This window comes from Crocuta crocuta, unplaced genomic scaffold (genome assembly GCF_008692635.1).
Source record: "Crocuta crocuta isolate KB4526 unplaced genomic scaffold, BGI_CrCroc_1.0 scaffold342, whole genome shotgun sequence".
Classification (NCBI taxonomy): Eukaryota; Metazoa; Chordata; class Mammalia; order Carnivora; family Hyaenidae; genus Crocuta; species Crocuta crocuta.
Genome location: NW_027532158.1, coordinates 648,594 through 665,828, shown reverse-complemented (window position 1 = coordinate 665,828; position 17,235 = coordinate 648,594). Strand labels below are relative to the sequence as shown.

The following is a 17,235-nucleotide window of genomic DNA, read 5'->3' as shown; positions in this document are numbered from 1 at the left end:
AATTGTGCATATCACATAGCTTCTTTTCTACATTTGTATGTTGTATTATTTTGTCTTGCCTTGTTTTTTATACTGAAACTTGGTGACTCAATCTGTATGGCACATTGGTAACTTTTTTTTCCTCTCGAGTAACATCAAAATTTAGTCAAATACATGAGTATCCCCATTTCTACTGGCTTTTAGTGTCAGTAAATTCACATGCTAATCTGAGTTGATCTGTGTTTCTTATTCCCACTCAACCATCCATAACTGAACACCAAAATAATAGTGATAATAATAGTAGTAGTAGTAGTAATGATACATTTTATGGTGCTTTTGCTCTCAAAAGAACTGGGGAGAGAGGATTTTTCTTATTTTGCTTTGCTGTAAAAATAAACCTCAGGGTGCCTGGGTGGCTCAGTTGGTTAAGAATCCAACTTCAGTTCATGTCATAATCTCACGCACAGTTTGTGAATTCAAGCCCCACGTCGGGCTCTTTGCTGACACCTTGCAGCCTGGAACCTGCTTCAAATTCTGTGTCTCCCTCTCTCTCTGCTTCTCTCCCACTTGTGCTCTGTCTCTGTCTCTCAAATATAAATAAATAATTAAAAAAATAAATAAACCTCTATCCACAAATGGAAATATGATGGATTATTAAGTGGAGTTTCATTGATAGAAGTGTAAAGAAGACACTAAGCAGAGAGAAGGGGTTAGAGAAGAATCTTTTAATATATTCTAATATGATTATAGTTACCCCATTTTTCTTGATGAGTATAAACCTCATAGATTTCAGAATTGCTTTGCTTCTGTTAAACCAATGTATCAGACTAGTATTTCTGAATTGTACTTCAGTATCCTGAATTTTAAATTTTGACTATACCTTTTCATTTAGTATCATTCTGTAAACATAGCCAATGACCGCAGGGTATAACCAATTGTTGCCTTGATTAATAATGCTCAAAGTTCTAAAATCATACTCATATGTAGTCCTACTTATATGATGGAATGAAGTTAAAATGGTTTTGCTACAACACTGTAGCAAGTTAGTACCTTCTGGAGTTTCAGTTTTTATAGTGGTGAACCTGGACTCTCCACATTCAACTTGGAGTCTTCCACATTCAACTTGTACAGTCTTATTTGCTGTGTTCCATGAGTTGCTGTATTTGTTCTGATGAGATTCACACATTGTTGTGTGATAGGGTAAGAAATAAAATTATATGCTGGGTGAAATAGAGGGCAAGTACCAGAGTCAGTTATGCCTTCCAAATAACCACTGAAAGTCAAGACACTATAACTTTGCAGGTGTTTGAATCCAGTTTCTGCTACTTACTAGCTGTATAGCCCTGGGTAAATTATACATTCTCTCTGTGCCCTATTTTTCTTGTCTATAAAATGAGAATAGTAATAGCACCTATCTCGCAGAGTTGTTATGAGGTTTAAATAGTATGTTAGAAAATGGCCTGGTATTTGTAAATGTTAGCTATTATCATTAGCCATTATTAGCGTCAGTGCTTTCTCAGACAGTATATACTTGTAAAATTATGATATCACCTTATAAATGTTGATTTCCATGCCTTCTCTATTCTATTAGCACAAAGGTAGAGTCCTTTCTCTCTTTGCATTATATGTTGGCCACAATGTGCTGTGCAGAGTATGTATATAGTAAATATAGTTGAATGAAGTTAAAAGACTTAGTATGTAAAACACACGTCATATTCTGTTTTTGAATAAAATCAACTTTAGTTGTAGTTCATTGCTTGTTTGAATTGTTTTAAGTATTTTTTTTTATGTTTTGGAAATTGCTTTCCAATAGGTGAAGTGAATGGCTATTATAAAAGTATACCACTTAGTATCTCACCTCTTGTTTTCTTCCTTTTTCCTTTTTTTCTTTTTGGTGTGTATTGATGGAAATAGTACCTCAGTGTGTCTGGAGAATAAATGTGGATATCCCTGAGGAAGCTAATCAGAATCTTTCATTCAGTGCTACTGAGCGATGGTGGGAGCAGACAGATTTGACCAAACTAATCATATCCAACAATAAACTTCAGTCACTTACAGATGATCTCCGACTGCTGCCTGCACTCACTGTTCTTGATGTAAGTTGACTGATTCTAAATATGTCATTAGTTGAGACTCTAAGAAACTCTAAGGCTAAATTTAGGCTTTGATAAGCAGAGAAAAGCAGAAAACCCATATTTAATTGGTAGAATATAAGGAAGAGTAACAAATTAGTGGTGGGCATAGCATGATGATTTAGGGTACATATAACACCAGGCTTCAGTTTCTGACTGTGCCACCTGATAGCTGTGTAACCTTGCAAAGTTACTTCCTTGTGCCTCAGTTTCCACTTCTATAAACCAAGACTGACACTACTACCTATTTTTAAAACTTGTTCTTTGAATTAAATGCATTATTGCATGCGAACAATCCGCATTTAACAGGTGGTTGCTGCTGCTTATCTGTTTTCATTGCTATTATTTTTCTCATCATTATTCTAGACATTAAATCAGCACTTAAAATTATTTTAAACTTGTTTTCAATGCTGACTTAAATTATTGAGCTTAGATTATTGTATGCATATTAAGGGACTGTTTTTTATTCTCTAGTTGCTATGTGTTGTGAAGCAAAGCATGAGTAATTTATTTCACAATCTGCAGAGTTCTGATGTACTGTATTTAGGAATATCAGAAATCTTCCAACTCATATCTGAAAAAGTTGGATCTCATCAGATTTCTAGAGAAGCTTTTATTTTTTCCATTCGTAACATGAATGGATTGGCTGTAGGTATTCTTTCAGGTTCCTTGTGATTTCAAAATAATATGGTTCTGTGAGAAAAATGAAGGAGGTTCCCCATACCCTTTCTCCTTTTTTTTTGGTATATGTTGACATAAATCATACCATCAAAGTGCTATTAGTTTCTAATGCTCTCATCTCTCATTTCAGATTACAATTCCACTCAATGAGATAAAGTTATTTTTTTTAATTGTAATATTTAAAATCGTTGACTTTATCACTTCACAATTTCTGAACAACATTGTGGTCAACTTCAGATTCCTTTTCCTCTTCTATACAAGGAACAAATTACCAGACTCCAACCCAATACTATTGAATTACAATAACAAAATTATTGTTGAAGAATTCTGTACAGTAAAGAACTCATGCTCATGTGTTGTTAATTATAAAACTAAGATATTGACTGCCTTTTAATAACTTTCAGATACATGATAATCAGCTGACATCCCTTCCTTCTGCTATAAGCGAGTTAGAAAATCTTCAGAAACTTAATGTCAGGTAACATTTAAGCTTATTTAATTTCAGTATTACCAATATAGGGGTGTAAATCTAGTATTTTAAAAACATTTTTTAATATTAGAAAATACTTTTGTATAATCTCAGAAAGTGGTAAAAGCAGAATAAGAATTTTAAGTTTTCTCAGATTATTTGTTTTTAGAATTGCCCACATGTTTTTCTCCTTTTACAAATGTAGACCAGATGATTTTTTTAAGTGGTTTTTGTTTTATTTTTATGTAACAATTTTTAGTATTTATTTTAGAAACGCTTTTTGTTGATAGCTCAGGTTGTAAGTTACTTTGATATTCTTAAAAGTCTCCTGCTTAAGTAAATGAAGAAATTTGAAAGTTATTTCATTAGTGATGAAAAATGTCATGGCTTTAGTATTAGTAGCTTTTAAACTTTTCTGAGGACCCTGGATATGCTTGTGGTACTCATTGTTAGGTATGTGGGAAGCCAGGTGGCTAAGACTCTCACTAACTTTGTTTGCCCTTTAATCCACACCTCTAGACTTTCAAGAAATGACTGTCTTATATGTTATATATGCATAGGTTAGGGGAAAGGGGATTTGGGAAGATTTCATTTAGGAGATAAAAAGATCTAAGTGTTCAAAATATAGTTTGAGCTTTGAGGGAAAATGCTTCCTTAAGTTACAGCCCTCATCTGATGAAAAACTTAAAATTACCACAAATCAGCAAAAATAGCTACACACAAAAGGTGCTAATTGTTTAGAGCTACGTCAGAACCTCTTCCCCATACAAGTCAAAGTCATGGATATGGCCTGCAAAGGCAAGAATGGGGAGGGTTGAGAGAAGAGGTAAAGGAGTATAGAGACTGGGTATGCCTTTAGCTTTAGCTTCCAATACTTTCAGATTAGAGTGTTAAGATGGAGGAAATAGAAGAGGAAAAGAAATGGAGGAACTATATAGTTAGAATTACATCTCTGCCCAACTACGTACCTGTGAAATACACAAAGATTTCAGGTAGGTGACCAACAGTAGTAACCAGATTTTTTAAAGTTTATTTATTTGAGAGGAGAAAGAGAGAGAGGGCACAAGCAAGCACACTGGGGAAAGGCAGGCCGGGGGTTGGGGACGAGAGATAGAATCCCAAGCAGGCCCCCGAGCTGTCAACACAGAGCTCTACATGGGGCTCAAATTCATGAACCATGAGATTATGACTTGAGCTAAAATCTAGAGTCAGATGCTTAACTGACCCAGGAGCCCAAATATTAACTAATTTTTGACAATTTTTAGTGTTTATTATTTTAGAAGGCATCTTTTGGCATTTTTATTCTATCTAGTTTTATTTTTATATACCTTAAGGTTATTTTTACCCCATTTTATTTCTCATTTCACCCTGTTACTTGTTAGGTAATTCTATATGGTGTGAAAATAGAATAGAATTCCTAAGTAAATAGTTAAGATAAATCTGGGAACAAGTTAAGTCAGGCCATCCTTTAATTATCAAGGAATATATCATGCTCAGTGACTTGGGACTTCTAAAACAACAAACTTAGTATCTCTACAGAAGGACAGAGTAGAAAAGTTGAGACTAAGTACAAAGAAGAATGGAGTCACATACTACATTCACCTGGACATGGCAGGCCCTTGGGAAGAGCTGTTTTTGTCTTGAGTGCTAGTTTAAAAACATAATCCCCATATGAGCTGTGACTCCATTATAATGTATGTGTGCCCATGTCTCTGTCAAAATTCTAAAATTCAGACATAGTATGAAAAATTGTCCAGTGTATGCTTTCAAATTACGTATAAAATCAAAAGGTTATAAGGAAACAGTTAAAAGTTCATAAATTATTTAGTTAAAAACCTTTATTTCTTTGAAATTCTATTTGATTACTTTAGAACACAAAATTTTAATGAGTTAACATTATTAGTATGTGATGTTTGAGAAGTCCTTGAAATTAGTCACCATATTTTATTTTTTTAAAATGAGCCCCTGTAGTTACCAAAAATACCTTTGCAATGATTTATTGTGTTGTGACCTAATTACTCAACATTTATTTTAACAATCAATAGCCATAACAAACTGCAAATACTTCCTGAAGAAATTACAAACCTGAGAAACCTGAAGGGCCTCTATCTCCAGCATAATGAACTAACTTCCATTCCAGAGGGATTTGAACAACTTTTCAACTTAGAAGACTTGGTAAGTTGTGATTTTCCAATTTTTATATAATTTGGGGGAGGTGGGATTTTTCATCAGTCTTAGAAATTGGATGTATGATTGAAATGAGAACATGGACAGCTGATTACATGACTGGATTATCAGAAACTGCATTTCAATTAGATTGCTAAATGAGATATTATAAAATTTATTTTTCCTATTTTTTTCTTATAAAATCAATTTAGGTTTTAATTTAGGAATAGAGTGTGGGAAAAGGGTGATAAGGATGACTGTTATTCAGAGGATTTTTATGGTTTTCCAAAATAGAGCACAGGTGTCTGTAGCATATACTAATTCTCTTTTGTATACCCACTCCTCCTTTATTGCTGCTGTGACCCTTCTGTCTTTTGCGTGTCCAGATAATTCCTTTAAGGCCTGCCTTTTCTTCTCCATTTTTCAAAATGTCTACATTGCCTCACAAAATTTTCATTCCGTCTGCGCCACATCCTAAATAGAACTGTAAAGCAATACAGATATTATTTTAAGAATAATAAAAACAATAGGCACTTTGCTTTGTACTTTACCTATAGCAAGGTACATAGTTTTATCCCCTAGAATAGACACAGAACTATGGTGTATATAAATAAAAAAATACCTCATCTGAAGTCATGTAACTAATAAGTAAGGAATTCAGGATTTTAATAAGTCCATTTGACTCCAAAACGTATCCCTTTTTTTCTCCCAAAATATCCCTAAAGGAGTAAGATTCCACTTTAGAGCCTGCAATCTGAAAGATTTTGGCTAGATTAGATGGAGATTACTTGTTCCAATAGTCTCTATTGCACATGGTTAGTTCTTACATTCTTCTTCCTGTTTTTTTTTCCCTATTACGTGTTTTGAAGAACTTACTTATATCACTTGAGTCTTAAAGTTTATTTCTCACTAAAGGAAAAATTAATTCTTTTACCTCTGTTTTTTTCCTGTGAATACATCTTCCTTGATATTTCCTTTATCTGCTGTAATGTTTGAAATCCATGTGTATACTGTCCTCAAACATTCCTTCAGTGTCTGTCAATATCCAATCTGATCACATTGGATATAAGGTTTGGCAAGCAAAAGGCATAGGTAGATAAAATGAATGGCTAAGGAGGGAGCCATTAGATTTTCTTATAAAGTTTAACGGTAAAAGGTAGCAATTGATGTATAAAAAAGAAGAGTATTTAGATTAGAAAAAGGAAATGTAAACTGTAGCAGTTCGCAGTTGTTTCCTTTTTATGGGTTCCCAGATAGTCATTTTCATAATGAAAGGTTATTTCAGTTGAGAAATGTGTTCTTAAGGAGTCATATATCGTATCATAAATGTGAGCAATAATATATTACAACATTAGAAATATAAGCTTACTTAGGGAAGCCTGGGTGGCTCACTCAGTTGAGCATTGGACTTCTGATTTTGGCTCAGGCCATGATCCCAAGATTGTGTGATTGAGCCCTGCATCAGACTCCCTACTGAGTATGGAGCCTGCTTAAGATTCTCTCTCTCTGAATCTCTCTCTCTCTCACTCCCTCTCCCTTCCTCTCCTTCTCTTCTTGCCTTCTTCCCCTCTTCTCCACTTGCATGTATTCTCTCTCTCTCAAATAAAAAAAAAGAGGGGCACCTGGGTGGCTCAGTTGGTTAAGCGTTCAACTTTGGCTCAGGTCATGATCTCATGGTTTGTGAGTTCAAGCCCCGCATTGGGCTCTGTGCTGACAGCCAGCTCAGAGCCTGGAGCCTGTTTCAGATTCTGTAGCTCCCTCTCTCTCTGACCTTCCTCTGCTCACGCTGTCTCTCTCTCTCTCTCTCTCTCTCTCTCAGAAATAAATAAAATCATTAAAAAAATAATAAAAAATATATAGGCACATTTAATAATTTAAGCTAGTAGTATTTTTTTTTAAGTTTATTTTTGAGAGAGACAGAGCATGAGCAGGGGAAGGGCAGAAAGAGAGAGAGACAGAATCTGATGTGGGGCTCAAACTCACGATCTTACAAACTCACTAACAGTGAGATCATGCCCTGAGCTAAACTGAGCCACCCAGGCACCCCAAGCTAGTAGTATTTTTTAAAGNTAAATATTTACTGAAGAAATGACAGCATATAGATTTATTTATATATATTTAATTATATATAAATTAGATGTATTGAATTAAATCTAAAACATTACAATTATGTTAATTAATTACAATATATTATAATTATGCAAAATAATTGCAATAATGTTTGAATTTATTAGTAATTTTGTTGATTTGGTTTCTTTAAATTGTCTTAAGAATCTGTGAATTAATATCTTCTGTATCAAAAACTTTTTTATTTAAGCTTTGTATTTTGAAATAATTTTATTTATTTATTTATTTATTTTCCCTTCTAAGCCATATGAAATAATTTTAGATTTACAGAAATGTAAAGATAGTACAGAGAGTTCCTATATACCCCTCACCCAGCTTTCCTTAGTGTTGACAATATACATACTCGTGGCACATTTGAAAACTCAGAAGTTAACATTGGTATAATATTACTGACTACACTATAGATTTTATTATGATTTTCCCAGTTTTTCCAATAATGTCCTTTTTTTTTGTTCCAGGATCCAACCCAGAATAGTGCATTGCATTTATTGTCAGTAACTTTTGATATTACCAAATATTTATTTATTAATAATCTGTTAGTTTATAAAGTATTGAACTTGTAGATTGTTGTTTCTTTTTGTAGTTGATGATATGTTATCTTATTTATGATAGTAATGGTGTGTTTTATAAAAAATAGCTGATCTAGCATTTTTACCTTTTTCTATCATCTTAATGGATTTAGGGTTACACATGCAACTGTTTAATGTTAGACTAAATGAAAGTCTTCAGAGAACAAGTTCCCTTAAGTAATTTTTTACTTATCCCTTGTTGCAGTGTGCCTGCCTAACAGTTTGCTGATAGCTAGTGAAGTACTTACGCCTAATTCAAATGTTCAAAATTTCAAATTTGAAACATTCAAATGTTCAAAAAAGTATTCTCTCATATTTTGTTTATGCTTTAACAAAAAAATAGAAACAATGACTTAAAGAAACAGGTATAGACATTAATTAGGCAAGTTTCAATGAAGGAAAAATAGAGAGTAAACTTTTGGACTCTATTAAAGCAGATTTACTGAGATCAGCAGAAGAATAGAGAGACTTTTTTTCCCTTAAAAATTATAATGTCCATTTTCTCATCTTTATTTTTTTTCTTTCAAGAATTTTCCTTTCTTACAAATAAATTTTTTATTTCATATTACAATTTACCTGTACAGTTTGTCTAATTTATCATAGATACTCAATAAATATTGAGTGATCAAATTGGTCTTTTAATTAAAAATATCATGCATGATATAGCATGACTTAGTAATAACAGAAACCTTTATGTAAAATATTTCTGAAGCTAGAGTCCATTCTGATTCCTTCCTGCTACATTATTAGGCATATAGTGGTCCTATAGAATACTGAAGTAACGAATGACAACTTGTGAAATTGTCTGTGAATGGGGTTACAAAATATATCACCTCTGAAATCGTCTTGTTTTATGTTGCAATCTCCTCAAAATTCTGCAATCCCTTTTAGGGATCATGTGTTAGTTAGTTTGTTTATATATTTATTTATTCATTCATTCTTTCTTTCTCTTTCTAAAGGATCTTTCCAATAATCGTCTTACAACTGTTCCTGCTAGTTTTTCTTCTCTGTCCAGTCTGGTGCGACTCAATCTTTCCAGTAATCAGCTGAAGAGTTTGCCAGCAGAAATAAGTGGAATGAAAAGTAAATCTTCTCTATTTTTAAAAAATACATAAATTTGAAGTTGGTGCAACTTATATTTAGAAAAATAAATTTTAAAATAGCTAGTTATAGAGAAGTAAAATAATAGATTTTATGCTTGTAAAGCAAACAATAGCAAGTAGTCAGATTTTCTTCAGAGCATTATTGTCTAGCCTAACTTCCTAAACAGTTACCACCAAAAACATTTTGGCATATCAAAAAGGAAAATAAAATATGATTATGAAATATGAGAAAATTATATACCTGAGATATTGATTAAGGTTTTGAGCTATGCTCTCTCTTCATTCATTCATTGAACATTCACTAAGAGGGGATTCTACTTATGTGGTTACGTTATAGCTGGGGTTTCTCATGGCCCAGAAGTAATGATGTCAGGAGATAGTCTAGTTTGGCCCAAATGATCAGCCTGTTGTTGTTTGGTTTTTTTTTAAAGATTGAAATGGTGGTTCTATTGAAGTTTACCATTGAATCATTATATTTAACGTATTCTAGAACTAATAATATTAAGAGATTAAAAAAATAGAAGGCACATTTCAGTACCTTTTAAATAATTATACTTAATTATCTTAGAAGTCTTGATTTAGAGGCCAAAATCATTATGGTGATTTTTGTTGTTGTTTAAAGGCAAACTATTACTATTTCTTGGTTGATGAGCACACTGTGTGTGTCAGCCTTACACTCTTTACCTTATGTAGTCTTTTCTGCTAATCATATGTAATCCCTCTTCATTTCTTTAAGCCTCCCTTTTGTGGAAGTTATGGAAGTGATTTTGTACAGTTGATTACAGATCATTTTGGGATAAATTTATGAAATTGTGCTGTTTTACTTTAGATTAATAGTCGTTTGTAATAGGAATGAATAAGTTAAATCTGCCATAAATCAAGTTGATATCCTAGAGGAGCCTTTAGTTGGGTTTCCAGTAACTACACTTTGCTTGACTTTGCCATTTTTCAGTAAACATATTAAAAAGTAGAGTAAACATAAAATGTTGTCTTAGGTTTGTATGTAAGAAGCATGGAGGTTTGGTTTTTTTTTTTCATAAATTGAATGAAGCTATCTTGGGAAATGGGAAAAGAGGGAAATCAATAGAAAAATACTTTGAATTTATAGCAAATTTTCCAATATGCAACATATTTAATGATTAGATGCTTTCTTCCTTTAGCCATGACAGTGATACTTTTAAACTATCACCAGTAGGACATTTAGTTATTATTTCAGTACTAATGACTGGCTCCTCAGAAAAATATTCTAACATTTGTGTGGTTGTTTGTAACAAATGCTTTTACATATGTTGTTTTGCCATTACAAAGGTTCTGTACATTAGGGGGATGTGTATTTTTTATATTTTAAAGATTCATAAACCTAGACTTAGAAATTATATTATAAATTGTAGAGCAAGGGCTTGAATCATAATTCGTAAGAGCTTGAATCCTCTCACTCCATCCCCATTGCTCTTCCCACTGCACACTGCTTGTATTCTGTCAGCGCTCTTACATGCAAACAGTTGTGAAAATTGTAGCCTGCCTCTAACTTTTTTTTTTAATGTTTAATTATTTCTTTTGAGAGAGAGAAAGCATGGGCATGTGCGAGTGGGGGCGGGGCAGAGAGCGGGAGACAGAGAAAGAATCCCAAGCAGGGTCTGTGCTCAGCGTGGAGCCTGAGGCGGACCTAGAGTCCATGACCCTGTGACATAATAACCGGAGCCAAAATCATGAGTCAGATGCTTAACCCACTGAGCCACCAGGGGCCCCTAAAGTCTGTAACTTTTTTTTGCACTTTTTAAAAAAAATTTTTTTAATGTTTTATTTATTTCTGAGAGAGAGAGAGAGACAGCATGAACAGGGGAGGGTCAGAGAGAGAGGGAGACACAGAATCCAAAACAGGCTCCGGGCTCAGAGCTGTCAGCACAGAGTCCGATGTAGGGGCTCAAACCCATGAACCACGAGATCATGACCTGAGCCGAAGTCGGACACTTAACCGACTGAGCCACCCAGGCGCCCGTATAGTCTGTAACTTTTAAAAGAAACATTTCTTCATAGAATTTACTGGATTTGGGGTGGATTACATTGTGACGTTTTTAAAAATGCTCTAGTCAAATAATATATAAATCATTACATTATTTGTTGAAAGTAGTACATTTCTTTTGAAAAGCAGTTAGCTTCTTTAAATACTCAAAGAAGCAATTTAAGGCAGTATATCAACTCAGTCTTGTATTATGTTAAAATTGGTAGGCTCAAAGTACAACAAAAAAGTTGTAAAATATATATCACTTATTCATACTAGACAGTTGAGAATGAATTGTGGGAAATATGTGGTGTGGTGGCCATTGTAAGTTGAAGGATCTGTGGTATGGATTGAGGCAAAGCCGCTTATTGAATTCTTAAGGGAAATAAGACCTTTACTTTTCTCCATTTTTATTTTCTGATTTGCCTTTTAATAAAGATTCAGGGGGTAAGAGAGAGATGCTTCAAGTAAGAACATCCTTCTTGAACTGTAGTATGGATTCTTGTCCATAGTGTTAGCTAAGATGTTAGAAAAAGCATGTAATTTAAAGAAAAATAGAAAAAAGGAAAGAAGACAGGGAGAGAAAGGTAGTATGGATGGGTGGAAGAATAAGAGAGCATACATAGAAATCCAAGGTTTTTTGACAGAAAGTCAACTTGCCTAATTTAAATATATATGTCTGAACTACTACTAGTCACAGTTGCTTAATATCCATTCATACAGCTAGTATGCATGTGTATTTATATGTCTTTAACTACCTTAAGCTTTTTCTTTCTAATGGTGTGTAATTATTGAGGGAAGTAATATCTCACAGTGTGTAGTTTATATATTTTAAAATATCTTAACAGAGTACTGGAGTACTTTGGTTTTTACCATTACAAAGATGACTTGGACTATTATTATTATTTTTTAAACTACTTTATTGACAAATGATTGACATACAAAGACCTATATGTATTTAATGTGCACAACTTGGTGAATTTAAGATGCAGCTTTTTTTTTTTTTTTTTTTTTCATCTAAGTTAGTTAGCATGTAATGCAACAGGACTGGATTGCTTAATGCCCCTTACCATTTAGCCCATCCCCCCTCCTACAACCCCTCCAGCAATCCTCTGTTCTCCATATTTAAGAGTCTCCCGTGTTTTGTCCCCTTCCCTGTTTTTATATTATTTTTGCTTCCCTTCCCTTATGTTCATCTGTTTTGTATCTTAAAATCCTCATATGAGTGAAGTCATATGATATTTGTCTTTCTCTGACTAATTTTGCTTAGCATATTACCCTCTAGTTCCATCCACATAGTTGCAAATGGCAAGATTTAATTCTTTTTGATTGCCGAGTAACATGAGGACTTGGACTATTATTAAATATTATATTTAATGTCATTTCTCTTTAGATATAATTAAATGTAAAAAAAAATCTTAGTTTACGTTTATTTAATTCTAGGATTCTTGATTATTATAACAGTATGGCATAGATTTGTAAGTCCTCGTGATGAAGTACACATTCTTCGAATGTGTACACATTTATAGACCAGTGTTTTTCTTTTTATTAAAATATTTTTGTTTTTCACTTACTATGTATTGCAGGATTAAAGCACTTGGATTGTAATTCAAATCTCTTAGAAACTGTACCTCCTGAATTGGCTAACATGGAGTCATTAGAATTGCTCTATTTGCGGAGGAATAAATTACGTTTTCTACCAGAATTTCCTTCTTGTAGATTATTAAAGGTAATTACTTGATTATTAAATAACTATTTTCTAAAAGTTAATTATGAAAATGAAATTTTTAATGTATTGCATTGGAAATATGTATTAGTTATAGGTGCTATGTTTTTACTATATTTTTCAGAATTTTAATATGACTAAATACATTCATGGTATTGCTAGTAATAGATTGTTTTAAGGAAATAATCAGCTTAAAAATAGAAATTTGTCTCTTTCATCTGGGGAGTAGTATATAACTGCAGAAGTAGATGTTCAGACTAATGTCATAAGTTGGAGCCATACTGTAGGAGACCTGGAATACTAGAAAGGAATATGTATCTACTTCTGTAAGTTGCTACCTCTCATGTTTACCTGATCATGATCAGGATCTCTTTAAATTTAACTTATGGTTTTAAGTATATAGTATTAACATTGTCTTTTAAGTTTGTCATGCTTTGTTTTTCTTCGTGTATACTGTTACGTATTAGAGTTAAAAGAGTTTCATTTACTNGTGGGGAAGGTTCGACATGGGGCTTAAGCCCATGAACTGTGAGATCATAACCCAAGCGGAAGTCGGATGCTTAACCCACTGAGACACCCAGGTGCTCCAAAACCGTTTCTTTTTAACAGAATGTGGCAGTGATAAAAGGAACTGAAAATGTTAGCATTTAATTAAAGATAAATTATACATCTAATATTTATAGATTCTGTTAATAGGAAATCAGTATATATAATACTCACTAATGAAAATGTTGAATAACAAATAGATTGTGATATAAGTAACTTTTTAAGCTTATTCTGATTTGTTTTAAAACTTTAATTTTTTTATTAGTATAGTTCTTGGATTTGTATTTTTATTAATTCTATAAATGTTAACTACTAAATAATTTCTGTGGTTTGGTTTTATAAACTTTGAACTTCTGCCAGATTAATCTTTAATTATTTTTAAATTTCCAGAAAATCCTTGAAAATGTTCTGTTTTTGCCATTTTTAGCTGTAAGATAGCTTACTTGTAATTGAAAATTTAAGCACCATAGTAATCAGAAATGTGTTTTTCGATGTGTTCTTCAGTGATTAGATTTCAGTTTTATTTTTATTATCTAATAAAAATTAAATACATTTGATTGATCTTTGGTTTTGTAGGAATTACATGTAGGTGAAAACCAGATTGAAATGTTAGGGCCAGAACATCTTAAGCATCTGAATTCTATCCTTGTGCTAGACCTGCGGGATAATAAGTTAAAATCTGTTCCAGATGAAATTACACTACTACAGTCTTTGGAAAGGCTTGACCTAAGCAACAATGATATTAGTAGGTAAGTTTAAAGATCAAATGAATAAGAAATCATGCCTGCATTTGCTTATAATTCAGAAGTTAATATTAATAAGTTAATAATATTTGAGAAAAACACATGGAGTGCTTTTTTTTCTAAATTGAATTCACTAAATATTTAGTAAACAAGTATCATATGCATACCTACAAAAAATAGTTAGATTTGGTCCTTGACAGCAAGCTTAAAATACTAATAGAATCAGATATATTTTACAAGTTACTCTAATCCACTAGAACATAAACTAAGAAGTTGGGATTTTTATCTGTTTTGTTTGCTGCTCTCTCTCTAACTCCTACATCAGTGCCTTAGTGTATAGAAGGTGCCTGATAAATATTTCTTGAATTTATTAAATGAATGTAAAGTCATGGGAGAGATATAAAATGCTATAGGGGCTTAAAAGAGAAATAGGAATCAGCCATTTATTGAGAGGAATTAGGGCAGACTATGTAGAAGAAGAAATGTTTTTAGATGATCGTTAGGACTGGGACTAGTGTGAGGCAATTTAAGTGCTTAGAGCACAAAAGAACACACTTCCAGGTCATGCCTCACTTTAGTCCCACCATGTGATCTTCAAAGGATGACTATGATTTTCAAGTGCACATGTAAGGTGGTTAGAATGATTGATTTTGCAGGATGAAACTGCACAAAGAAAGCTTTGAAAGTTCAGGAAATTGTAGGGATATATTTAGAGAACAGCAAGGGATCAAGTTGACCTGGTAAAGAAGGTACATTAAGGGAGACTGGGAATTTAGGGCTTGAAAGGTAAGTTAAGGGCATGTGGTCTGTAAAATGCTTGTGAAGTCAGTTTTTATTCATTAAGAGATGGGGAGCTATTGAAGGATTAAGAGCAGAACCAATTTGATTATATTCTCATTAAAAGATAAATTGGTTGGGTACCTGGATGGCTCAGTCAGCTAAGCGTCTGACTTTGGCTCAGGTTATGATCTTGTGGTTTGTGGGTTTGAGCCCCATGTTTGGGCTCTGTGCTTGAACAGCTCAGAGCCTGGTACATGCTTCAAATTCTGTGTCTCTGTCTCTCTCTGAACCTCCTCTGCTCACTCCCTCTCTCTCTCTCTCTCTCTCAAAAAATGAATAAACATTAAAAAACAATAAACATTAAAAAATAAAAAAAATTGGTGATTATGGGTTGAATACATGGGATAGGAGTGGTTTTGTATATGGGAAATCTCAATCAACTATTAGATTATTAGAGAAGAATTTGCTTTCTTGAAGGGCAAAATCAAAACATTTAATACCAATGAGTATGGCTATCCTGAATCACTGATTCTCTCAGATTTGCTTTTGATAGTTTTTATTTAGCAAATATTTTATAGTTCACATTTTTTTAGCAATCACAATATGACAATTTCAAAATAAATCTACTTTTTCTTTTATATGTTAAACATTTATCTCAAAGGGAAATATTTTAGGCCTATGTTGCTTAGGCTCTTTTGACATATGATATATATAGTTTGTCAAATGTTACTAGTTTTAGTCATCTGGTTGAATTATGTTTAATCTTTTTTGTAGTCTACCTTGTTCATTGGGAAAACTTCATTTGAAATTTCTGGCACTAGAAGGAAATCCTTTGAGAACCATTCGAAGAGAAATTATAAATGTAAGCATATTTGAAATTCAGCTGTTTTTAAATTTGAAATTCAAGCATTCATGTTGATCTATGAAACTGCAAAGTATGTCTTGGTGAATATGTATCTTCTCTCCACCTTTTCAGAAAGGAACCCAAGAAGTCTTAAAATATCTGCGAAGCAAGATTAAAGGTACTTTTCTATGTTTTACTGTATTTTGAAGGAAAATGTGAAAGTTGGTGAAGTGCTAACAATACATAAATTTACATGTATTTGGGGTGTAAATAATTAGAGGAAGTGGTCCCTGGCAGGTGTGGTTCTAATTCTGAATCCAAATAAGGCCATACGTATGCTAAAATTATAAAAACATCCTTAAATTCACAATAATTATGTTTTATCCTTAATTAATTTGTGTTACATTGTACCGAGTGGAAAATATATCAGAGATTCAGTAAGTACCCTAGTGCTTTAACTTTCAAAAAAAAAAGCAAAACTTGACTTTTATGGTATATGCATTCTGTTGACTGGTGGTATATTAACTGTATTCTAATATCTGCTTCTAGCATAGTTTTGCTAAGTTCTGACAGATATAAAGATAAAACACATTTTTCAGGATATGGTAATGTAGCATGAAGATGCACCAAAAGAGAAAATGATACTATACATTTGATTTTTTAAAAATATTGTAAGTTTTTTTATTTACTTTGAGAGAGACAAAGTACAAGCAGGGGAGGCCAGAGAAAGAGGGAGAGATAGAATCTCAAGCATGCTCCTCACTTATAGCATGGAGCCCGATGTGGGGCTCAGACTCACAAACCACGAGATCGTGACCTGACCCTAGACCAAGTGTTGGACTCTTAACAGACTGAGCCACCCAGGTGCCCCACTCTACATTTAATTTTTAATGCTATGCTAACATTGTGCTATATCCCAATTTTTATTTTATGTATGATGTAGGATACACTAGAGTATTTAAAAAAATCAATTGTACCATTGTATTGCTGCATAACAAACACTCTACAACTTAGTGGCTAAATACAGCAACTGTTAATTTAGCTCACAACTCTGTTGGTTATGCACAGCCTAGCCTAGCACCATATTGCCTATGTTGTAAATGAATAACAGGGACACCTGGGTGGCTCAGTTGGTTGAGACACCAATTCTTGCTTTCATCTCAGGTCGTGATCTTGTGGTTCCTGAGATTGAGCCCCACTCTGTGCTAACAGCATAGAACCTGCTTGAAATTCTTTCTCTCTCTCTCTGCTCTTCTGCTCACACTTGTGCACACTCTCTCTCAAAATAAATAAATAAAACATTTTAAAAAATGAATGAGATAATTGAATGCTTCAGCAATTTCCATTTTCCACCTTGACCTTCCAATA

The 17,235-nt window shown here is 33.1% G+C and overlaps 1 protein-coding gene across 1 annotated transcript in view; it reads left to right on the top strand.

The window, feature by feature from the left end:
* Positions 1-17,235, top strand: part of LRRC40 (leucine rich repeat containing 40) — a 46,297-nt gene that overhangs the window by 11,890 nt on the left and 17,172 nt on the right. Inside the window, exons 2-9 of the mRNA XM_077776419.1 lie at positions 1,894-2,075; positions 3,197-3,270; positions 5,307-5,436; positions 9,083-9,206; positions 12,815-12,957; positions 14,077-14,249; positions 15,798-15,885; positions 16,000-16,045. Of these exons, the coding sequence (XP_077632545.1) occupies positions 1,894-2,075; positions 3,197-3,270; positions 5,307-5,436; positions 9,083-9,206; positions 12,815-12,957; positions 14,077-14,249; positions 15,798-15,885; positions 16,000-16,045 (960 nt within the window). The remainder of the gene's footprint in view (positions 1-1,893; positions 2,076-3,196; positions 3,271-5,306; positions 5,437-9,082; positions 9,207-12,814; positions 12,958-14,076; positions 14,250-15,797; positions 15,886-15,999; positions 16,046-17,235) is intronic.